The 25,459-nt window shown below is 36.6% G+C and overlaps 1 protein-coding gene and 1 pseudogene across 11 annotated transcripts in view; both read left to right on the top strand.

Annotated features, from left to right (window-relative positions):
• The window catches only part of VPS13B (vacuolar protein sorting 13 homolog B), a 1,326,809-nt gene that overhangs the window by 821,816 nt on the left and 479,534 nt on the right, over positions 1–25,459 (top strand). For all 11 annotated transcript variants that reach the window (XM_074200569.1, XM_074200570.1, XM_074200573.1 and 8 more), the window contains one exon: positions 14,260–14,463. In XM_074200569.1, the coding sequence (XP_074056670.1) occupies positions 14,260–14,463 (204 nt within the window). The remainder of the gene's footprint in view (positions 1–14,259; positions 14,464–25,459) is intronic.
• LOC141497768 (guanine nucleotide-binding protein G(i) subunit alpha-2 pseudogene) lies at positions 1,916–3,440 on the top strand (annotated as a pseudogene).

Here is a 25,459-nt window from a genome sequence, read left to right on the forward strand (position 1 = left end):
CATTCCTCAATTGATGGACACCCCCTCAATTTGTCTTTTTATCAGAAATTGTTGAAAGTCTTTTATTTGATTAAAGGTTCAGTTTTGCAGTTTAAATTATTTGTGGTTGTAAGCCATGGATCTTTTGTATTTTTCTTTTTGCATTTTCCCCTAATTAAAAGGATAAGCTGCTGGCTCTTGAATACATAAAGTACTTTTCTTCTATGATGTGAGAGCTCCGTATTTTGGCTATGGTTTTTCTGGAGCTTTTATTTTGGAGTTTTTTCCAGCAGATGATCAGTGAATTCTTTCTAGTTTTCACTTTGTTCTTTGTTTCTAATAGATCCAGGCAGTTTTAATTTGTGATTTCTTTATTTTTTTTATTTAAGGCAGTGGAGTTAAGTGACTAGCCCAAGATCACATACCTAAGAAAATCAGATGTCTTCCATTTTATTTTATTTTTTCATTCTTTTGATTTAGTTCTAATATTTCTTGCTGTTTTTAAAGTTATTGATTTCTGTTTTGTCTATTTGTAGTTTACAGGGAATTCACTTCTTGGATAAGAAACATAGTCTACTACTTCTTTGCTAAGTTACTTGTTCTAATTCTTTCAGAGCTTTTATTTGACTTTTAATTTCTTGCCTCACTTTTTCCTAGCAATTCATTTTGTCTTTGTGGAAAATCTATTTTTTACTTTTAGTCTCTGCTTGCAGTTATTATAGACGTATTCTCTTCCTTTGAGGATATCTGTACATTTGCAGGAATTTTTATACAAATTGGTTCTTTAGTTTATTCATCTCTCCAGTCTTAGTTCCTTAGGTGGGGTTTTGTTCCAGGGCCAGGCTCTGTACCTTGCTGTACTTTTGGGTGGAGTGGTCTGAACTTCACAGTAAATATTTACTTGGTCTACTATATTCTAAACACTATGCTGAGTGTTAGGGATACCCATTTGGAAAAGAAAAACTGTCCCTGCCCTCCAGAAGTGCACAACCTCATTGGGGGGGTAGACCACAAGAAGAGTCTGGAAAGGGCAGGAAGGGAATATTAACCACCAGGCAATGCACAGTGGCACAGGGGCACCTTGTTTAGTGGAGTTGAGATCAGGCAGAGCAGCAAATGCAAAGTGGCCTCACTCACCCTTGGTCCCCCTAAAGATATCCTATATTTACCCCTATACTAGGGATCTTTGTTGTTCTTAGGACTAGATGTTTAGGACCCTTTCTTTTGGTTCAGAACAGTGTTGGAAGTATGAGCCTACAGGTTTCTTGGATGAGTGTTGTGGTATCATGTTAGTCATTAACCTTGCCTTCTTCTCTAGGCTATCAAGGTCTGCACTTTGGGGTATTTATTACCTTACATTGGCACTGATTTGATTGGTAGCCTCTGACTTCTTGTTGGCAGCCTGTACAGGTCTGCGGTAGGTAGATATACTGGTTGTAGATGTTCATCAGAATACTTGATCATTATTCAGGCTGGCACAACCTTCAGGATTTTACTGGAGAAAGTATGTGTAAGTTCAATGGTCTCTTTTGTTGGAGCAGCCATTTTGGTAAGCAGTCCTATCTAGGAATTCCTATATCTAGCAGGTGATAATCTTAACTGCCTATATCTTTAGAGTAAAGGTATTCCAAGGGTTCTAATATTTAGAGAAAAGGACCCAGGTTATACCAGGCAGGGCTGTCCAACCTTACCTTTAAAAGTTTTCTATTGGAACAATAGATAACTTATTTTGATTTGCCATGTTAATGAGAGCACTACAGTAGCTTGGCTTTGTTTACTAAAGCATTTAGTAAAACCATAGGTGCAGTCGCTGGGAGCTTCCCCCAGGAGCGAGGTCCACGGTCCGGCAGAGCGTGGGGAGGCGGGACGGGCTGGGCTGGGCCGGGCTGGGCCAGGCCGGGGCCAGGCGGGGGCCAGGCTGGGCCAGGCTGCCATGATGGGCTGCACAGTAAGAGCCAAGGACAAGGCGCGGCCCACAAGAACCTGCAGGAGGACAGGGACAAGGCAGCGCGCAGGAGGTGAAGCTGCTCCTCCTTGGTGCTGGAGAGTCAGGGAAGAGCACAATTGTAAAACAAATGAAGATCTTTCACGAGGATGGTTATTCAGAAAAGGAGTGCCTGCAATACAAGGCTGTGGTCTACAGCAACACCATCCAGTCCATCATGGCTATTATCAAAGCTATGGGCAACCTGCAGATTGACTTCGGGGATCCTTCTAGAGCAGATGATGCCCACCAGCTGTTTGCCCTGTCCTGTACTGCAGAGGAGCAGGGAATCATGCCTGACGATATGGTCAGTGTGATACGGAGGCTGCGGTCAGATGATGGTGTGCAGGTCTGTTTTGGCCGTTCCCAAGAGTACCAGCTCAACGATTCAAGCTGCCTACTATCTAAATGACTTGGAAAGGATATCTCGGTCCGACTACATCCCCACCCAGCAGGATGTGCTGAGAACCTGGGTGAAGACCACTGGTATTGTGGAGACTCATTTTACATTCAAGGATCTGCACTTCAAGATGTTTGATGTTGGCGGGCAGAGGTCTGAGGGAAAGAAATGGATTCACTGTTTTGAAGGTGTGACAGCCATCATCTGTGTGGCCCTGGGCGCCTATGACCTGGTCCTGCCTGAAGACCAGGAGATGAATCGAATGCATGAGAGCATGAAGCTTTTCGACAGCATCTGTAACAAGTGGTTCACAGACACCTCCATCATCTTCTTCCTCAATAAGAAGGACCTGTTTGAAGAGATCACTCATAGCCCCCTCACCATCTGCTTCCCTGAGTATTCAGGGGCAAACAAATGTGACGAGGCCACCAGTTATATCCAGAGCAAATTTGAGGACCTGAACAAGAGGAAGGACACCAAGGAAATCTACACACACTTCACTTGTGCCACCAATACCAAGAACATGCAGTTCGTGTTCGTTACCAACATCATCATTAAAAACAACCTGAAGGACTGCGGCCTCTTCTGAGCAGGCAGCCCGAGGGCTGGCAGGTGGGAGGAACACTTGTGTTGCTCAGTCTCTGAGCAGGAGGAAAATGCAGACAGGACTAAGGAAAGAAAGATGCACCATCAGAGCAACTTCACCTTCTCTCCCCACAGTCTCCTCCCTCTCCCTCTGTTTCCATGTTTTGGTTTCTCCCCCACCTAACAAAGAGACATTGGTGAAGAGTTGAAAGGCCAAGGCCCCTGAGGTTTGGATCTGAGCCTGCTTGGCCCAGTCCAGCATCAGTGAGGGACCTCCTGCCTCCCTAACCCTGCCCCCCAGCCTTCCCACTGTAGCAGCCCCTTCATCAGCTCCTCCCTGGGCCGCATCCTGGTTTCTCTTCTATTTTATTCTGGGGGGGGGGGGGGGGTCAGTCTTTCTGAAACTTGGGTTTGTGATAAAGGAAACCCTACATTTCTCTGGCCAGTACTGTTGGCACCTCTGCCTTGCCAGGACATTCCCCCCCACCCTAGCCCAGCCCCTGGTCCATGTTTACAGCCCCCTGGGCCCTGCATCTGCAGGCAAGCTCTGAATAGCTGTGCCACTTCCCCCCCCCCCCCAGGCCAGCCCAGCCCACTTAGGGCATGGGAAGCCCTTCCAGGATAAAGCACAACCTGCCCCCCCCCCCCCCCCCCCCCCCCCCCCGAGCAGGAAGGTGACACCAATGACAACATTCCTTAGCCCACAAGTCCCAAAGCTCCCCTCTGTCTCTCTTGGGCCTTTTGTGTCTGTGTTTTTTTTTTAAATATAAAACAAAACTTTAGGGACCTTTTTAGAGAAGACTATTTAAAACTGTCCTGTCCTAAATGACTGAGTCTCCCTGATCTGTGCCGGATCACCTCTTCCAGGGGAGCCTGTGCCTTGGCTGTCTTGTCTGTTTACATCTGTCTATCTTATTGCTTGCTCTGGCCCTGGGGACTGTTGAGGGGGACTTGGCTTAGGTTCCATACCCACTGAGGATGGGACAGCAGCCTCTCCAGCCACTCCAAGCCTTATCTCCCCCGCCCAAAATTCTCCATTCCAACTCCATCCCCATCTCCCCAACAAAGGTTTCCAAAGGGCTAAGACTTGAGTCAACTGCCAATGTCACTGGGGCTTCTCATCTCCCACTCCCGCTAGCCCTACCTCCCTCAGTTCCCCTTGGGCAGCTCTCCCCTCAGCTTGATTAACTCTGTAGCTCCTTTGCTCTAACGACTAGGAAAGGCCACTGCCTTGAGGGCCCCATCTTCATCTTGCCCCAGGCCCCAGAGACAACAGCATTGAATGCCTCCTTGCTTTTTTCACACGTTTTATCAAATTGTTCACTGGGTTTGAAATAATAAAATGTAGAAAGAAAAAAAAAACCCATAGGGCTGCATGCCACCAATAGGCCTCATTTTGGACAGGGCATAAAGTCATAAAATCACGACTAAATGAGGAATGAAGATTAAAAGAGATGTTAGAGTTCTTCCATTGAAGTTGTTCCATTTTAGAACTCATCATCTCTTAGTATCATAGAGTTCAATTTTGGGGACCCCTTTGGGCATCTATTTCAAGCCATTCATTTTATAGAAGTTAGGACCCTGTGAGGTTCAATGATTTTCTCAGGTTCACACAGTTAGTATTCATTATAGGTAGGTCCTCTCAGGCCAGAGCTAGGCCCTTTTACACCTGAGTTGCATCATCTTCTTGATAAACAAATTAAGGCCTAGAGAAGTCATGCAAGCTATTGTTACACAGCCACTATTCAAACCCAAGACTTCTGGCTCAAATCCAACATGTTTTTGTCCACTAAAAATATAAATAGCAAATTACATTTAAGAAATGTTTATTTCAGTATATCTGTGTTATATACAAAAAGCCCTTTGTGGAATTTACTTTGAGCCAAAACCTTCATTGAAATCATGGTATAATGGGTTTTAAAATCCTCCCATTCCCTACCTTTTAGCAAAAGGGCTCTGTCCTCTGGCTTTATTTCTTAGCATACGTAAATAGATCCTGGCTAAAGAGATGCCAAAAAAGGATCTAGAATTAGGCAATTTATTACTCACAGGCATATAAGTGTGTGTAGCTCCCTTATTCTTCAAGCCCTGTGGACACACATTAATGGCTTGATCAATATAGTTGATTGTGAATCCCAGTTAAGAACCCAGATCTCCTGGGTTTTTACTATTTTATATTTATTATTGCTGAAGAACTTAAGAGGAAGAGGGGCCTTAGAAGCAATCAATCAGTGGGTGATCTAGACTGTAACTTTCTTTCAATCCCCTTTCTTTCTCCCCAATCCCCTTCAAATACAAGGACAGTGTGATAAGCAGTTTAATAACTCTGCACAGCTGGATTAGAGTAAGTTTGCTAAGCCAATAGTTGCCTAACCTCACCCTAAATGTAGTGACCAAATCAGTTTCCGGGTACAAAGGAAATTTGGTATATAGATGGACCAGTCATTGGTCAAATATGGAGGCACTCTGTTACCTTGGTAGCAATAGGCAGGACTCATATCATCAGTTTTCATCAAAAGCATATTCAGAAATATTACTGCCAAATCCAAACCAAAATGTTGTAAGGTATTTTGAAAAGAGGCATTATTATATTTTCAGTTTATAGTTAGCAAAATAATGTGGGTCTACAGGGAAAAAAACATACTCTCAAGCTGTTCTCATATCTTTCCTTCCTTTCATAATGAGATTCCTAGAAAAAAGTAGTAGTGCTGTTTATCTCTACTTACTGTCTCATCATCATGTCTCCCCACCCCAATTGTATCTTTGTTCAGAGGTTTTGCAGACTCATTCTAAAAAAAGTCAAGAACATTTATTAAGAATCTTCTATGGGTATGGATTGATGGCACAGTGGATAAAGCATTCTCTCCCTGGATTCAGAAGGACCTAAGTTTAAATCTGCCCTCAGACTCTTATTAACTCCATGACTCTGGGCAAGTCATGTAAACCAGTTGCCTCCCCACAAAAATCTACTATGTACCAGGCACAGTGCTAAGGGCTAGTAGAATAAACTGAAATGATTTTGAAAAGGAAAAGTGGGAACCAAGTTGATGAAGGTTTAAATGCCTACTAGAGAAGTTTGTATTTTAATATATTGGTAAATAAGAAACCTCTAATAATTTTTGAATATGGAAATGATCTGATTATATAACTATGATCCCTTTTTTGGGGTAAGAATTCTCTCCCAACCACATATCTGAAATATATCTCCTCTTGATTTCTAAAATGATTTCTCCTTTTTTTATTTACTATAGATTATACATCATTGGAGTTTATTGTCATATATGGTATAAGGTATTGGTCTAAACTTGATTTTCCAGATTTCTGCATTGTTCTTATCAAATAGGAAGTCTGAATTCTTTGAAAACCTTTTGTGAATTATGCAAGTTTGAATAGTTAAAACCTTTTCATAATAAGTTATTCTATGATCACCTTTTATCTTTGGCAGTGTTTTACCAATCTCTAATTATAGCAGAATAATATAGAGCCCTCTATGAAAGGGTTGAATATATGATGAGGAACTCAACATATTTATTAACAATTTTTGTGCTAAAATTAAAAAAATGTCAGCAATCTCATATTGCTTTATTCTCTTGATAAAGCTGCCCCCCCCATACTGAGCTCATGGCTCAGTAGGGATTCAGAAAATATTTCCAACACTACTACTTCATGAGGACTGGTAAATTTCACTGAACTTTTAAGGTGAAACCTGAATTCCCATCTAGCAAGACAGAATTTTTCCTTCCCTAAACAGGGTCATGACTGGTCACCATGATCATGGAACTTATACAATTTTAACATTAAAACTTTTCATGTGACAGCTAATATTGATGAATTGTGTGCAAATCCTTTAAGGACTAAGTATAGAGCAAATTATTTTATATTCTTGATGAGATTATATTATAGTTAAATTATTTGGAAAGTGTAGTATTGGCTTCATTGTTTTAAAAAGCACAATTAGAGATTCTTTTCCTTAAATCACCTATATTCTAAATTTTTATCCACATTAGGATATTGGCTCCCAGAATTCCATGAGTTTCCTTACCTTACTGAAACTTTTTAAATTACTTAAATGTATAACAGATAAACATTTTGTACTGGTGACTGTTTATTCTGTTAGTCTCTTTGCTGATTTTAAATTATAAATCAGGTACATAACATTTTTTTAAAGCATTTCTCTCTTGTGTTGCTTTCATTAGTAAATAGGCATCCACATTTCTCTTTAAAGAAAAAAACTTAAATTTTTAATATTAAAAATACTTTTACTTTTTTTATGAACAACTTATACTTAACAAGCATTTTTTAGTACCACAAAGCTATTCTATCTATGAGAGTAACTAAAGATCTAAAAATATCATTTTAGGTAAAATGATTTAGATCTTTGCATTATTTGACATATAAAAATATGATAACTGTTTTACATTTACATTTGCCTATTTATTATTAATTATGCATATTTTTCAGTTTTGTTACCTTTTAAAGTTTTGGTAGGTTTTCCCCTTTCCCCTTCACCTTTCAACATTCGTGAATAAAATTTCTTGAATATTTGGTTTTAGTGATGCAGTAGTTTTAATTCTGAATTTTCAGAGTTCCTTGATAGAAAGACTATAATTTCAGGAATTTTTTTTCTTTCTAAATTCATGAGATTTTAGATTTTATTATAATTTAAAATTCTGTGTGAATTAGACTAAGCAGCAGGAATTATTTTTGCTCAATGGAAGGTTTACCTGTTTTATTGAGAACATTTTCTTTTCACTCTTACTCAAGCTTAAGTCATATACATCAGATTTCCAGTTTTTTTTTTGCCATATGTTCTGTACTGAAGATGGAAAATAAAATTATATAAGCAGCATCTGATAGTTATAAACTCACAGTGGGGGAGCCACAAAAAAAAAAAAAAGCCAAAAACTGATTCTGTAGCATGGTAGACTGTATTTTGTCTATAACTATTGAAAGGATGACAGCCTTAAAATCATCTGATGTTTGCTGAATGACATCTTATTATGTAGTAAAAATGACTGAGTTAAATCTCTTAATTAAAACATATTAATTCTGTTTGTATGTGGTTGTTTTCAAGATCCATTCTAACAAATCATTTTTAAAACCTTTTAATATCCGTAATTTCTTGAACGCCTCCTGCCTGTATAACTAACCAGGATATTCTTTGTTCCTTTTTCTTGAGAAAAAAAAGAATAGATTTGTTAATTGTCAGCAGAGCCGTGCTTACTTTTAATCATTGATTTATTTTCTAATACTGAGCAGAAGTTACTGAAACTAGTAACAATTATACATTTCCTACAAAGTTTAGAAGTAGTGCCAATGTAGCAAACAAAAAGGCACCTCACACTTATCTTTGTCCTTTTTTTAATTATCAAATTATTTGCAGGAATGTAACCCAGAATTTTTAAAGAGTTCAGTTGCCAGAGTTGCCACTAGCATAATAATGCACTACAGCCATTATGGAAAAAGCCAGTGACATTTCACACATTTAAAAACACTTACCCCATCTATACCTCCCTACCTACCTTTTGTAATGTGACATTGAAATTATTTATTCGTATTTTGTCTCCCTTGGAACTAAGTGGTACGGTTTGATTTTAACTAAAGAATTCCTTCAAAGTAAATTTAATGTCATTTTTTAACTTAGATAATGAGTTTTCTATAAAACTTCCTGAGATAGTTTTTACTCTTGAGATTTTGAGGGCTCAGGATTTTATATAGTTGACCTTTAAATTAGAGAGATTGAGTTACAAAATACCTCTGTCCCTTGCCAATTTTTTGCCTTCTGAAAAAAATTTCTTAAATGTCTTCTCACACTTAAATGTCTTAAATTAAAAGCAGTAAAGTATTAACTACTACAAACTTAAAAGGCCAACATTTTTGAGTTATGATTTTATACAGTGATCTTTGCTAGAATATAGTTTTCTTAGACCTCATATGAATGGAGCATATATGACAGGAAAGTTGCTGAAGTGGCTGTTTTATAATAAATTCGGTAATGGAGGTTATGGGTAAGATAGGCAATGAATGACACATTCTAATGGATTGTTTTTTATATCTTCAACTGACTTCTTCCCATCTTTCTGGTCCTTTTATTCCTGTTGGTTCATTCTATGATCCAACAAAAATGTCCCCACCTCCTTGCAGTTCCTTAAATCTGATATATTACATGCCATATCAATAAAAAAAAAAAGAAAGAAATCATTTTAACTAATCCATACATTGAAAATGGTCTAAAAGTATGTCTCTCCAAAGGGGTAAGGTGAAAGTATCTTCTCATATCCCTTTAAAAAAATATTTATTTTATTTTGAACTTAAGAAATAGAGCAAGCATTTCCATAATGTAGTAGAATAGCAAAAAATATCATTGTACATGAAACTGCAAGTCTATTATGAACAATTTGATATCCCTTTCAAATATACAATAAAAGTATTATTTAACTTTTTTCTCTCTTCCCCATCCCATCTTACAGATGGCTACCATAAGACACAAATGTGTATATTTATTTGTTTGTGTGTGTGTATTATATAATTTTAAACAAACATCTGAATGCGACTAGGTGGTGCAGTGGATGGAGCACCGGCCCTGGAGTCAGGAGTACCTGTGTTCAAATCCAGCCCCAGACACTTAGACAACTAACTGTGTGACCTTGGGCAAGCCACTTAACCCCACTGCCTAGCAAAATCTAAAAAAACAATCAGTTCTTTCTCTGGATGCAGATAGCATCTTCCTTTATATGTCCTTTATAGTTCACTTGAGTATATATAATAATCAAAATTACTTAGTCATTACTTAGTTTCTATATACAATGTTCCCTTGGTTTTGCTCATCATATCCCTTTCTTTCAAATCAGGTTGCTCTTTAAAATTTTACAATGTTCATTTTTTTATTTACTCCTTATTCTAATTCTGTTTATATTATTGTATGCATTGACTGTGTTTATTTGACTCCATTTAATTCATTCTGTCTTGCTTCATGTAGGCCACTCCATTTTTTTCTGTATTCATAACATGAATAATCTCTTTTAGCACAGTCATATTCCCTTACATTCATGTCACAAATTCTCCTATTGGTGAGCATCTGTTTTGTTTCCAATTCATCATAAAAAGTTGTGCTATAAATACTTTGTATTGTATATGGGGTCTTTCTTTTTATCAATTAATCCCTAGTGTGTAAACTTTGTAGTGGAATCTCTGGGGAAAAGTATGGATATTTTACTCACTTTATTTGAATAATTTCACATTGCTTTCCAAAATGATTGTACTGATTCATTATTCTACCAACACTGTAGTAGTGTGCCTATCTTTCCACAACCCCTCTAACATTCACTCTTGCCATGTATTGTCATCTTTACTAATTTTTAAGTTGTATTGTGAAATGTTGGGGTTGTTTATCCTACTTTTTTAAAATAATGATTTGGAGCATTCTTTCATGTATTAATAGTACGCAATTCTTTTAAGAACAGTTTGTTTATGCCCTTGGAATACTTATTTGCTGAAGGATCTCTTTTGGTCATTTATATGCCTTAGTTGTTTTATTCTTTTTTTTTTTGAGAGAAAAAATCAGCAAGGATATGATCTTAAAATTTTTTTAATTTTTCTTTTTTCATAAATTATTTAAATTAGTTTGTTTAAATTAGTTTTTGTTCATCATAAATTAGCCTGTTTAGAATCTGAAATCACTACAGGATATTACCAGGTTAGCCAATGGCATTTGATCCTAGCTACCATCCAGCATATCTAAATCACTGGCTCATTCTTGGAGATACTTTAGCCATTCATATATTCTTCACAGTGGAAATATATAATGATTTTTTGGACCCATAAGAGATGCTGTCATTGGACTAAAAACCTTTACCAATTCCCCTAAAATGAGTTTCTGAATTTTCCCAAGCCCTACCTCAGTAACAGGGTAGTTAGTCATGTCTTCTAGGAACTCAGTATACTCCAAAAAGGCACATAGTAGGGAACAATGTAAATATTTATATATCCCATGCACTCTACTAAAAATACATTTTGAAGGTTACATTTGACAATTTAAAAAAATTTTACACATATATATGTATATATGTGCACATAAATATATATATATATATATATTCCAACTCAAATATATCTTGACTTTTTTGTAGCAGTTGATACTGATGTCCACTAACTCCTTCTTGAAACAACTGTCTTTCCTTAGCTTCCATGACATACATTGCATATTCCTGATTTTCTTCCACTTTTTCTGTCTCATCTTCTCAGTACTTATCCATCAACTCTTTGTTTTCTATATTCATTTCTTTGAAAATTTTTCATTTTCCATAGATTCTGCTATTGTCTCCATGTAGATGATTTTCAAGCAGAAACTGGATAACCACCTGTTAGGAATATTATAGCGAGAACATATATTAGGGGAATGGGATAAATTCCTTATGGTTTTAAGGATGTCCAATTTCCTACATTTTTAAAAATCTATATATTCATCCCTGTTCTTTTCCCTAAGTTTCTATTCTTTAGATCTTTAATGATCCATAATTTCATTGGTATAAGAACTTTCTCCACTGATACAATTTAAGTTAGTAACATGTTTTGGCATAGGGAAGTATAGTAGAGTGTGATTGAAAGAGCACTCTCATTATTTGGAGTTTGAAAGAATTGACTTTGAATTCTGGCTCTCCTCAACAAGGCATATAATATCTCTGGAGACCTCCCAACTGTAAATTCTATTTTTCTCTGGATCCTTCTTTACCCCTGTAGATGTTCTAGAAAAGGAGTCAGTATTCACAAAGTTTGACTCCATTAAAAGGCAAGTTTATAGCAAATTAAACTTAATTTCCTTTTTTGTTGTTCATGTTAATGAGCTGATGGACTGACTTCCGGTGTTCTGGATTATTAAAAATATTCTTTCATGGTATTGTTATAGACAAAATAGAGTCATATCAATCAGAAAACAATTATAGTTAGGTAAATTTACAAATGATTAATTTATCAAACCCAAAGACTTATTAGTAGTGATTCATTTTCAGCATTGGTCAAACAGTGGTGATACAAAATTAGGGGAAGGATATCTAACAAGTTGTCTCATTCTTGAAAGAGTTCAGATCAAATATTTCATTTTTTACTTAATTTAATAGGCATAAGTACAAAATATTACGTATGGGTTCCAAAAATCAACAACAGAAGAATAAGATAGAGGAAAGTTTGATTAGGTAATAGTTAATCTGAAAAATGTCTGAGGAATTCACGAAGTTTAATATGAGTCAGAAGTGTGATAAAGTAGATAAAATACTTAATGGGATCCAGAAGACTGAACTAGGTGCAATAAATGAAAGATGAAAAGAGGCAGATTTTGGAAATAAATTTTGACAATTATCATTATACAAAGGGGAAATGGTCTTCCTCATAAGGTGATGCACTCCCTGTCATTAGAGGTCTTCAAGTAAAAAATGGATGACCACTTGTTAGGTACATAGTTTAGAAGAGAATATTATTCAGGTGTGAATTGAACTAGGTCGTCTCTGAGATTCCTTTTACCTCACAGATTCTGTGGTCCTATGGTTTCAATTTCTGTCTTACAACTTTTTTAACTATAAAATATTTAGAGATTATTTAGATATATCCTTACTAAATAATGAATTATTAATATTAGTTTTATAATATAATGAGTTAATAAAATTTATCAGTTAATAACATTTATTCTGAAACATTTTATTGGCAGCTAAAAATTGTAAAGAGGCATCAGAAGCATGGGCCATTGAAAATTGAACCATTTTTGTAAATTTTGCCATGGGGACTTTTTGGTTCTTTGATCTAATATTTTCTTTTTCATTATTTCATATTTTACAAGAAGATGTAGAGTTTTTTTAAAAAATATATAGTTTTCAGTTAGTGAAAATGTTTGTGAAGAAAAATTACATAAGAATATATAAAATAAATTAATTTTAACAAAAAATGATATTTTATAAATTCTCTATATGCTAGCCTATTAGGAAAGAAGTATAGCATGAGATTTGGGGACTCCATTACACAAAAAGTAAAGAAAAAAATAGACATCCTAGTACTGTTTTATATCAAATGTGAATTGACAACAGTGTTTTTATGCATCTGTTCTGCCCACATAAGAAGCCAGCTTCATCGTCTGGATGTATCCTGGGGCTGAAACTTCTTATAAATATGAGAATTTCGTTTTTTATAATAGCAAGCAGAGTATGGTATCCAGCTGTGGATCTGCTTATATACTGTGTTTGCATTTTTCCTTGGGCTTGTTTTATACAGTATATGGCAATATGTTGTCATACAAATTCCATGATTAATGCTTATTTACGAAACCTTGTGTAAATATCTTAGAACTTAGTCAAACAATGTGCAAGTTAAACAGTATGTTCTGTGAATATTGGAATGACATATCCCAGGAGACTCATAAACTGGATAGTGTATGTTCTTTCAGTATCTTATAGAACAGCTTTAGCTATACTGTTGGATTTTTTTATTCATAAACTGTTTTTTTCCTTTAAGTTTTTCTTTTTAAAAGTGATCAAATCTCAGATTGATTTGTCAGAGTTTGAATTTTTTTAATCACTTGGAAATAATATTATTTAACATTTCAATAAATAAATATGTCCTGAGAAGCATCTGACTTCTTTTTTTGAAACTTTTGTTTATGAGTTTCTACTATATAATTTCTTTGTATATAAAAATGAAGCTACTGTCTCATATTTAAAAGTTCACTAACTTCATTGTGCATTGATTTACACTGATGTATTTTCTATGAAGTTTGTATGTGTGCTATATATATATATTGCTACTAGCTTGTAAGCTTCATAAAGATACAGGTTGTCCCTCAATTAATAAACTTAAAATCTTTCATAGATGCCCAGCACCTGTTTCTTGAATTAGCAAATTGTATTAAATATTCAGAAACTCTACTTAGATGATCATAGATTTTATTGAAAACTGCTAAAATTCTTTGGGGATTTAGTGTTGGTATGGGATCACATTTCACTAGTGGACAAACTTATCTTCCTTCCCACATTGAGTTAATAAAAGAACTATCTTGTAGGACTCTGAAAGCACTTTGCACATATTATTTCCTTTGTCCTTGATATTTCACACAGGATATGTCTGGAATAGTTAGTTTTCTTCTGTTTCCCAGGTGGGGAAAATGAGGTACAAAGAATGACTTTTTTACAATCATGCCCTCATCAAGAGGGAATCCTGTAGTTATCTAATTTCCAGTTATATCTCAAATTCTATATTTTGCCCTAGCCTACATTTACAGTATTCTAAAAGCCAGTTGAAAAGAATTGCCCTTTTTGATTGTTTTTTTCAGGTTCAGCTCTTATATGAACTAACAGACATTATGAATAAGGTCTGGGATAAGATTCAGAAGAAAGGCATTCTAAATCAATCTTCAGGCTATCCAGAATCTGTGACAGGGCCTGTTCCAAGCTCTCCAATTAGAAGTAGTGTTGGTACAGTTCCACCAGATACCAGCACATGCAGTCCATCTGCTGACATTGGAACTACTACTGAGGTAAGTGTTTCTGAAAAGTTATTTTATCATGTGAAGGATAATATAAAATAAAAAGAGACCGCTATCATAATCGAGACAAATGAAGATGATCTCAGTGAAAATAGATGTGTATGAAAACAAATCAATATTGCTAAGGTGTCAGTAGGATCAGATTGCTGCTCCTTTTTGGTCCACATATTGCTTCTGTTTTCTTAGGAGAAGTAGGGTAAAGGAGAAGTAGAACAAAGGATATAGTGATAGAGGCGATGTGAAGAAAGATTAATGTGAGACGCAATGAAAAGAATGGAGTTCTGAGGGAAAGACAGTAAAGAACAGGAGGGAATGGGAGGCTTCCACCTCCCCACTTTCTGGCAGTCAACTACTCAGCATTTATTAAGTGCTTACAATATACTGGGCACTGTGCTATGGAAGCACTGGTTTATAAAACAAGGCATAAGACATCCCTTGCTCTCAAGAAACTCTGAGTCCAATGTAGGAGACAACATAAAAAGATATATGCATGATAAGTGAGAGATCATCAGAAAGGAATCCTTCAAGCAGTTAGCATTAACTAAGTATCCACTCCCTGCTTGAGCACTGTGCTAAGCACTGGGTCTAGAAAACAAGGCCCAGGACAGTCCTTGCTCTCCAGAGCTTTACCATCTACTGGGAGAAGAAACACAACAGAAGCTCAAGTGTGGACTGGCAGCAGGAGTGCCCAGGACAGTGCCTTGGGACTGAGAACTTAGAGGTCACTGTATCTATAGAGTATAGGATTTCTTATCAGAGGAGAGGGAGAGATAGAAAACCATTGTTAAACATGGAGATGCTGTGGGTAAAGGCAAGACCAACCGTATGATCATCTTTGTGAGGAGTTGAAATGGGGGTAGAGGAGAGGTTGAAGAACTGAATAACAAACTATGCCACTGGGAAAGAGAATGAAAGAGACTGAGTGACCTCAGTTGTGGTCCTGTAAAGATTGACAAATTCTGGTTTTAAAAAAGGCCAATAGAATTACGATTACCTTCAGCCTGTTCTTTCTCCTGCCCAGTTTGATGCTGTAGCAATCACTGAAGTGATATTCCTCTGTAAGCTTTCTTTATCTGTTCTATTCACCTCCATAAAACATACACAAAACACTAACCTAATGTCTCTTTTCTGTGTGGAAAGAGTTGAATTCCAGTCCTGCCTCTAACATTTTTAGCTGTGTAATCCTAAGTAAATCATTCACCTTGTCTTAGCCTCTGTTTCCTCACCTATAAAATGAGGATAATAACTGCAACTCCCTCACTTTGTTGTTGTGGGAATCAAATAAGATAACATAAGTATTCTCTAAACCTTATACTATTAGACTTTTTATTTTTACTTACACTTTAAATGAAGCTAAAATATAAAAAGAAGTTGCAACTACTAGATATAACTCTTAGACCTTTTGCTTTATCATAAATCTAAAGACAAAAATAGCCCTTTTTAATGCTTTCTTAATTGATTTCCCAAACTTCAGTTAGTTTATCCATTCTTTTCCTTCTCAAATCTTCTATACCAGACCTCACTTCAAAATTTCTTGGAAAAAATAGACCATCCTTCTTGACTTCTCTCTTCTCCCATTCTACACTTTAAACCCTCTATTAATAATTGTCACCTTTGTCACCTCTGATTCCTTACCAAGGGTAACCTCTTTACATGTGCCCTTGATGATCTTAATTCTCTCAAGGATCTTGACCCTTCAATCTCTTCTCTTTCTCTCATTTTCAGTTTCTGATTATCCATTCCATCCCTGATTCCTACAGACATTCTCAATCTTCTTTTTTATTTAATTTGGAACTTTCACAAACACTATATAAGAAAACCATTTCTACATAAATGTTAGAACAGAAAAATGAAGAATGTAAATGAAGCTACAATTCTCTAATATGTACAGATTGAATGTCTTTGAAAATAAATAATAAATACAACCTGCCCCAATTACCTGAAGATCAGAAAGTTATATTTTGTTCCTCTCATCAGCCTTCTCCAGAATTCCAAATGAGGAATTGGAACACATCTAGACTCACTGCAAATGACTCCAACCCCCACCAATTGTTTTTTCCTCAACTATTCTACCATTTATACACACACACACACACACACACACACACACACACACACACACACACACAAACACACATATATACAGGGCATTAAAAATAAGAACCAGGAAAAGTTTCTGGTGCAGGTGAGATAAAGATAATAGTTAACCCATGGGAGCTGATAATATCACCAAATGAATTGGTATAAAAGAAGAAGTAAAGAGGACCTTGAATCTAATCTTGCAGTGTATTCCCAATCAGTGAAAATACCCTGGTTGAAAATCCAGTAAAGAAGACTAAGGATATTGGAGAAGAATCAGAACAAAGTAGTATTTATTTCAAAAACAAAGTAAAAACAACAAAAATTAGAGGGGATAGCATATCTAAATGACATGGATTGTTGGCATCATGAAAGGTGTAAAAGAGAACCCATCAGTTATTAAGGGACAGGTACTATGCTAAATCCAGATTTATCAAAAAGGATAAGAATTAAGAAAAGACAACTAGATTTGGCAATTAAAAGATCATTGGTGACTTTGCCAGAATAGTTACAGTTAAATGCTGAGGTTGAAAGTCAGATTACCAAGTATTTAAAAAAAAGACATGACGAATTAGAGGTAGCTAGTGTAGACAGCATTCTCAAGAAGTTTACCTTTTCAAGACGTTTACCTTTGAACAGAAAGGAGAGATAAAGAATTAAAACTAGCAGACGTCATAGACTAAGGTAAATTTTTAATGATGAGAAAGACAAGGATGCATTTATAGAAAGCAAAAAGAAATCTTTTAGTTTGGGAGAGATTAAAGATTAGGAAGAGATACTGGGCATTTTGGAGGGGGTAATCTGCTGAAGAAGTTGTAATGGAATGGTTAGAACTCATTAGTTCCTGTGGGTACAAGAACCATCTCTATGAAAATATCTCCCAGATCTTTAAATATACATTGCTAATCTCTCCCCTGAATTCAGTTCTTTTATCACGAATTACTTGCTAGACATCACTTGTATGTGTCATGGCTATCTTTAAAACTCCTGATGTCCAAAGTGAAACACATCCTCTAAGCCTACATTTTCCTTTGAACTCATTTTTTTTTTTTAGTTTTTGCAAGACAAGGGGGTTAAGTGGCTTGCCAAGGCCACACAGCTAGGTAATTATTAAGTGTCTGAGACAGGATTTGAACTCAGGTACTCCTGACTCCATGGACTCATTTTCAAATGATGGCATTATCATCCTTCTCTTCAGCCAGGTTCAAAACCCTGAAGTCATCCTTGATTCATCCCTCTCTCTCTCTCTCTCTCTTTCTCCTTAGATCTAATCATTTTCTAAGTTTTCTTAATATTTCCCCACTATATCTTTTGCATAAGCCCTCTTCACCTCACTCATGAGGTCGCCATTGGTTATTTCTCTCTTGGACTTGGCAGAGAAAATAGCACTTCCTTTTTGTTTTGGTGTTGTTGATGAGTCATTTCAGAAGTTTCTTTGAGATTGGCATTTGAGATTTTTTTGGCAAAGATATGATATTTTGGCATTTCCTTCTCCATGCCCTTCTTTATTTTAAACTACATTATAAAACAATAATCATTAAAACTATTTTGTGTGGGTTAGAAATTATTACACCAAGTTAGTAGATTACACTGGACACTGAACATTTAGAATAATTGAATTAAATAACTTAGCATGTGATAAATCCTCAAAACATAAATTACCTAAGAAGGAATTCCCACTTGTAAAAAAATTACTGGAAAAACTACAAAGAAGTTTAGTATTAATTAGCTTCAGATCGACATCTTATACAAAATACCACAACAAATTCCAAATGAATACCTATCTTGAATATTAAAAATATCATTAAAATCATTTTCAAGTGATTTTATAGGGCTTCTAGGATGTAAGATGCAGGGAAAAACTGTAAATCACCATAACCTTCCCATACATTTCCATATAACCATAAAATAGCACCCCAAAACAAATCCTAGTACAACAAAACCAACAAAAAGATGAGATGAAAGAATCTTTGAATCCAAAAAACTTGAAGATTGGCAGGAAAAGTTTGTCTCTTTCAAGAAAAATGGAAGCACAAGTCTGGTCAGGAAACATCACAGCAAGTCAGCAGCAAGCCCCAGCTTAGAAAACCAGTGGTAGATCCTGAACTCCAGTGCAATAGTACAGACAAATGGCTATACATGTGCCTCAGCAAATTCAGAGATTTAGGCAGCAAATTAGGGATTTAGCTCTCAGAATCATCCCAGGGTCCCATGTGCAAACAGCAGTTTACAGTGACTAGACCAGGGTATCCCCAGAGATACAGAAAACACCCCCACCAAACTCAGCAAACACCAGACACCAGCACTAGGACCCTGGCTCAACACCAGGTCAGCCACCAATCACCTCTATGGCTTCCACAACAAGAACCACAGCTCAAATGTAAAACAAAGGGAAAAAGTCCAAAAAGATGAACAAAAACAACAATAAAAAAGAATTCAACCATAGAAAGTAATTATGGTGACAGGGAAGATCAAAACACAAATTCAGAAGAGGACAACAGCGTCAAAAAACCCCTAGGCAAAAACCCAAAGAAAACTGGGAACTATTCTCAAGCCCAGAAAGAACTCATAAAAGAGCCTAAAAACATATAAGAGTACTAGAAGAAAAATTGGGAAAATAATTGAGGGAATGATGAAAAAAAATCAAAAACCTGAAAAAAAGAAAACAAGTGCTTAAAAAGTAGAACTGGCCAAATGCAAAAGGAGATACAAAAATCCATTAAAGAAAACAGACTTTCTGCCCAAAAAGCAATAAAAATATTTTATTCCCTTTGACCACAATTCCAATTCTATGATTATATCCAGTAGAAATCATAAAAAATGGGATAAGTCCCACATATTCCAAAATATTCATAACAGCTCTTTTGGTAGTGGCAAAGAATTAGAAATTGAGGGGATTCCCATCAGTTGGGGAATGGCTAAACAAGTTATGGTACTTGAATACTATGAAATATTATTGTTCTATAAGAAACCATAAATGATCCAACTATAGAGAAGCATGGAATGACTTACAGGATCTGATGCTGAACAAAGGGAGCAGAACCAAGAAACAAGGTACATAATAACAACAACATTGTGAGATGAGCAACTTTGATGGAAGCAGCTCCTCTCAGCAGTTCAGAAATCTAGGACAACTGTATTAAACTATCCATGGACAATATTATCCCCATCCAGAGGAAGAAAAACAAACCAAAACAAAACAAAAGCCCTTCAGAATCTGATGAACACTGTATAAAAATTATCTCTTATGTATCTCTTTCCCTTGATACTTATTCCTCATACCAAAAATGACTAACCTGTAAACACGTTGATCAAAAATATGTATGGACTATGCTAACCTGACCACTCGCTGCTGAAGGGACGTGGGTTGGGGGTGGGGGGGGAAGGATATTTGGCAACTTAAAAATATACATGTGCATATGGAAGAAATGAATAAATACATTTTTTAAAAAAGGTGGCACAGTGGATAAAGCACCAGCCCTGGAGTCTGGAGTACCTGGGTTCAAATCCAGTCTCAGACACTTAATAATTACCTAGCTGTTGGACCTAAGGGGTAGTAGGGGGCCTCGAGGCCTCTTGGCCCCAGGACCAGGGATCTGTCTGCTGCACCACACCAGAGTCAAAGGAGAGAGAAAATATAGTACATGATAGTGGAGAAATATGAAAGGAGGGAGCTGTGATCAGCAATGGCAGTGGTGAAAAATATGGAAATAACTTTTGCAATGGACTTACCATAAAGAACGGGATCCACCCACGACAGAGTTGTTGGTGTTGGAACAAAGACTGAAGCACATTTTTTATTATTACTATTTGGAGGTAGGTACAGGGCAAATGGGGCTGGGTGGCCTGCCTGGAGCCACATAGCAAGGTGATCATTGGGTGTCTGAGGCCAGATTTGGACCCGGGTGCTCCTGGCTCAAGGGCCAATGCTCTGTCTGCCACCCAGCCACCCCTACTATTATTACTATTTTATTTTATTTTGGGTCTTTTTTTTTTTTTTTTTTTTTTTTTTTTGGTTTTTGCAGGGCAGTGGGGTTGGGGTGGCTTGCACGTCACACAGCTGGGTGATTGTTGTGTGTATGGGGCCAGATATGGGCTCGGGTGCTCCTGGCTCCAGGGCCAGGGCTCCATCCATTGCACCACCTGGCCATGCCTACAATTATTACTATTATTTTTTAACTTTAATTTTTTTCTCTCCCCTTTACTTTATCACTCAAGCAAGTCTATATTTTGTGGGGGGAGGGGGTATTCTGTTTACTCTTAAGAATATTTTATTAATGTATAAAAAACATTATTTGTACAAAAAGAGAATAAATAAATACTAAAATAAAAAAATAATTACCTAGCTGTGTGGCCTTGGGCAAACCAGTTAACCCCATTTGCCTTGCAAAAAACCCCCCCAAAACCTAAAAAAAAAAAACCAGGATTTGGAGATGGAAACAAGATGGTATAGTAAAGGCTGGAATTCCCACAAGCTCTCCCCCAGACCATTCCAAATAACTTTAAATAATGACTCTAGCCAAATTCCAGAGTGGCAGAAACTACACTGAGTGAAACAATTTTCCAGCCTAAGACAATTTGGAAAATCTGCAGGAAAGTTTTGTTATACAGGGTTAAATTGGGACCATAGTGCAGCCTGGACCAATAGAGCCAACAATCCAGGTATAACCTGCAGGGAACCTGGGCCCCTGGGGAAGCCTGGTTAGTAGAAGCTGTGGTGGTTTCCAGGTCTCTCAGCCCAGGGAATGCCAAGGACAACTGGAAAGGTCAGCAGTAAATCTCTGCCACACCAGTATAAGAACAAAGCCCAGTCCAGTGCAGGCCTTAGTGCAGACCTGGCCCTGGGAACTAGGAACAGACCTTGGGAGCCACCTAATAACTGCTTCCAGAACACTCAGCCCATGAACAGTAAGAGGTTAGGAGGAGATTGCAGAAGTCTCTTTGTTCTCTGAGGAGGATTCTGTTGCTTTGCCCATACTCAGATCCAGGTCCCAGTCTGGGACCTCAATCTCAGGAAAAGGAGCTTTATTGCCATAACAGAGCAGGAATCCCCCTTAGAGTTCCAGGACAGAGGGGAGTGCTTGTGGTTATCCACAGACCAGAGCAGAGAACAGGAGAGCGGTCAGAGCCTCTCATAAGACCTTGGAGGAACTGAGGTCCCTTGGGATGTTCCTGAAAACAACTGCAAAAACCCTCAAAAAATTGTGACAATCTTCCCTCCACCCTGAAAGTAGAACCCCACCTTAACAAACAGTCATAGGCTGGGAAAATGAGCAAACAACGAAAGAATCCTACCATAGACAATTATTTTGGTCTTATGGAGGATCAAAGTATATACTCAGAAGACAATAAGGTCAAAGTTTCTGAATCTAAAAACCCGAGAAAAAAATATGAATTGGTCTCAGGCTATAGATGAGCTCAAAATTTTTTTTTGAAAATCAACGAAGAGAAATAAGAGCAATGTGGGAAAATCATGAAAACCAAGTGAGCAGTTTGGTGAAGGAATTACACTGAAGAAAATAACATCTTCAAAACCAGTTTGAGTCAAAAGGAAAAAGCATTCTAATAGGCCAGTGAGGAGAAGAATGCCTTAAAAGGCAGAATTGGCCAGATGGAAAAGTAGATGGAAAAGCTCTCTGAAGGGGGCAGCTAGTTTACACAATGGATAGAGCACTGGCCCTTGGGTCAGGAAGAAGAGGAGGACCTGAGTTCAAATTCAACCTCAGCCACTTAATAATTATCTTTTTGATCTTGGGCAAAGCACTTAACCCCATTGCCTTGCAAAAACAAACAAACAAAAAACTCTCTGAAGAAAGTAATTTCTCAAAATGTAGAATGGAGCTAAGCTAATTTGTGAGAAATCAAGAAACAATAAAAGAAACCAAAAGAATGAAAAGCTAGAGGAAAATGTATAATATTTTACTGGAAAAACAACTGACCTGGAAAACAGGTTCAGAAGAGATAATTTTAAAATTACTGGACTACCTGAAAGTCATGACCAAAAATGGCTTCATTTTTCAAGAAATTCTCTTGGAAAATTGCCCTGATATCCTGGAAGCAGAGGATAAAATAGAACTTGAAAGCACCATCCGCTTACCTCCTGAAAAGAGATCCTGAAATGAAAACTGCTAGGAATATTATAACCAAATTTCAAAAATCTTCATGTCAAGGAGAAAATATTACAAGCAGTCAGAAAGAAACAATTCAAATATCATTGGGCTACAGTCAGAATAACACAAGATTTAGCACCTTCTACATTATGGGCTCTTATGGCAACTTTCCTGAGGAAATCTAAACAGAAAATTTGATCTGATTTCAAGTACAGGACTCAGATGAAGCAAAGAGAGAATGGATGGGCAGGGCAAATTATGAGGGACTTAATGATGTTGAACTATTTGTATTCCTGTATGGGAAGATGATACTGATAAATACTCATATGAACCTTCTCATTTATTTGGACAGTTAGAAGGAGCATATAATGACAAGGCACAGTAGGGAGTTGAATTTGATGCTATAATATAGTAAAAAGATGGAGTTAATGAGCATGAAAGAAATCTACTGGGAGAAAGGGAAAGGAGAGGTAAAATGGGATAAGTTATATCATAAAAGATGCAAGGAAAAACTTTTGCAGTGGATTGGAATGGGAGAAGTTGAGGGGGAATGAGGGTGTCTATACTCTCATCAGTAGTGGCTCAGAGAAGAAATAGCATACACACTCAGTTGGATATAGAATTCTGTCTTATACTGGTGGAAAATAGGAGGGGAAAGGGAAGGGAGAAAGGGGACAGGGGGAGGGGAGGGGAGTGTAGTTGATAGAATAGAGTGAGGAGCATGGGAAAGGGTAGTTAGATATAATACACTTGAGGAGGAACAGGATAAAAGGAAAGAGAGAATAGAGCAAATGGGGTGGGAGAATAGGATGAAGGTATATTCAGCTTGCAGTAGTAACTGTGGGAATAAATATTGAAGCAATTATCTCTGATAAATGGAGGATCCAGACAGTATCTTTCAAGAAATTGTCAAGAAAAACCTGCCCTGTTATACTGGAACTAGAGGGCAAAATGGGCATTGAAAGAATCCACTGATCTCCTAAAGAAATAGCTCCCAAAATAAAAACTCGAAGAAAAATTATAGCCAAAATTCTGAATTGTCATGTCAAGGAAAATGTACTGCAAGTAGCCAGAAGGAAACAGTTCAAATACTGGGGAACCATAATCTGGATTACATAAGATTTAGCAGCTGCAACGTTAAAAGAATTGGAGGTCATGGAACATGATATTCTGGAAGGCAAAGGAGCTAGGATTACAACCAGAAGTCACTTACCAGTCAAATTAAGCATAATACATTGAGGGGGAAGATCATCATTCAATGAAGTATTTCAATTTCAAGATTTCATAAGAAGACTAGTATTAAACAAAAAATAATTCTGATCTCTACTATCAAGACCCAAGGGAAGCATAAGTAGGGTAAGGAAAAAAGAAAACATAAGACATTCAATTTGAAGATAATATTTATAATTCTTAAAAATTATATCACTAATAATATAGGTTGAAGGAATACACATAGAGGGTATGGGTATAAGGTGAATTTGAGAAAATGACATAAAAATAAGAAATGAGAAAGAAGAGTACACTAGGTGAAGGGAAACTTAGAAAGGAGTAAATTATTTCACATGAATTGGCAGCTACACAAAAACTGACCATGTATTCAGATATAAAAACCTCACAATCAAATATAGAAAGGCAGAAATATTAAATGTTTTCTTTTTGTATCATAATGCAATAAAAATTGCTTTAAACAAAAGGTTGTGAAAAGATAGATTAAAAATTAATTGAAAACTAAATAATTCTAAGAATAAGTGGATCAAAAAATAAATCCATCCTACTTCAGTGCAGTACCAGACACAAGGATCCCCCATGGGTCTCAGGGCAACATCAGTGCAGCACCAGGTAAACAGCTCAGTAATCTCATTAAAGAAAATGACAGCGAAGAGACTTCTCAAAATTTATGCAGCCAAAGCAGTACTTAGGGGAAATTTTATCTAAATTCTCACATCAACAAAATAGGGGGAAAAAAAAGACAACAGCAGATCAATGAATTGGACATGCAATTAGAAAAAAAAAAAAAAAACCTTGAAAATGAACAAATTAAAAATCCCCAATTGAGCACCAAATTGGAAATCTTGAAAATCAAAGATAAAATTAATAAGATTGAAAGTTAAAAAAAAAAACCACACACACACAGCCCTGTTGAGCTAATAAATAAATCTAGTATCTAGTTTTATGAAAAAAAAAAGATAGAAAAGCCTTTGGTTAATTTGATTTAAAAAAAAAAGAAAGAATAAAACCAAATATCCAGTATCAAAAATGAGGAAAGTCACATAATAATAAATTATAGCATTCAGGTAGATCACATAATAAATTAAAGCTATCATTAAGAAATATTTTTACTTAATTATATGCCAAAAAAATGGACAACCTGAACTAAATCAATATTTATTTATGAAAATATAAATTACCCAGATTAACAGATGAGGAAATAGCCATCAATGAACTCCCTAAGAAAAAATCTCCATTGGGCGGCTAGGTGGCAATGGATAAAGCACTGGCCTTGGAGTCAGGAGTACCTGGGTTCAAATCCAGTCTCAGGCACTTAATAATTACCTAGCTGTGTGGCCTTGGGCAAGCCACTTAACCCCATTTGCCTTGCAAAAACCTAAAAAAAAAAAAAATCCCCAGAACCAGATAGATTTATACATGAATTGTACCAACATTTAAAGAATAATTAATTTTATACTGCTTCTAGGATCTCAGGGCAATTTTGCTGTATTATTTCTTGAAAATGAAGTCTAGACTCCTCTTGGTTGTGACTTTCAGGGAACCCAATTAATTTTAAATTACTTCTTCTA

Source organism: Macrotis lagotis, chromosome X (genome assembly GCF_037893015.1).
Source record: "Macrotis lagotis isolate mMagLag1 chromosome X, bilby.v1.9.chrom.fasta, whole genome shotgun sequence".
NCBI lineage: Eukaryota > Metazoa > Chordata > Mammalia > Peramelemorphia > Peramelidae > Macrotis > Macrotis lagotis.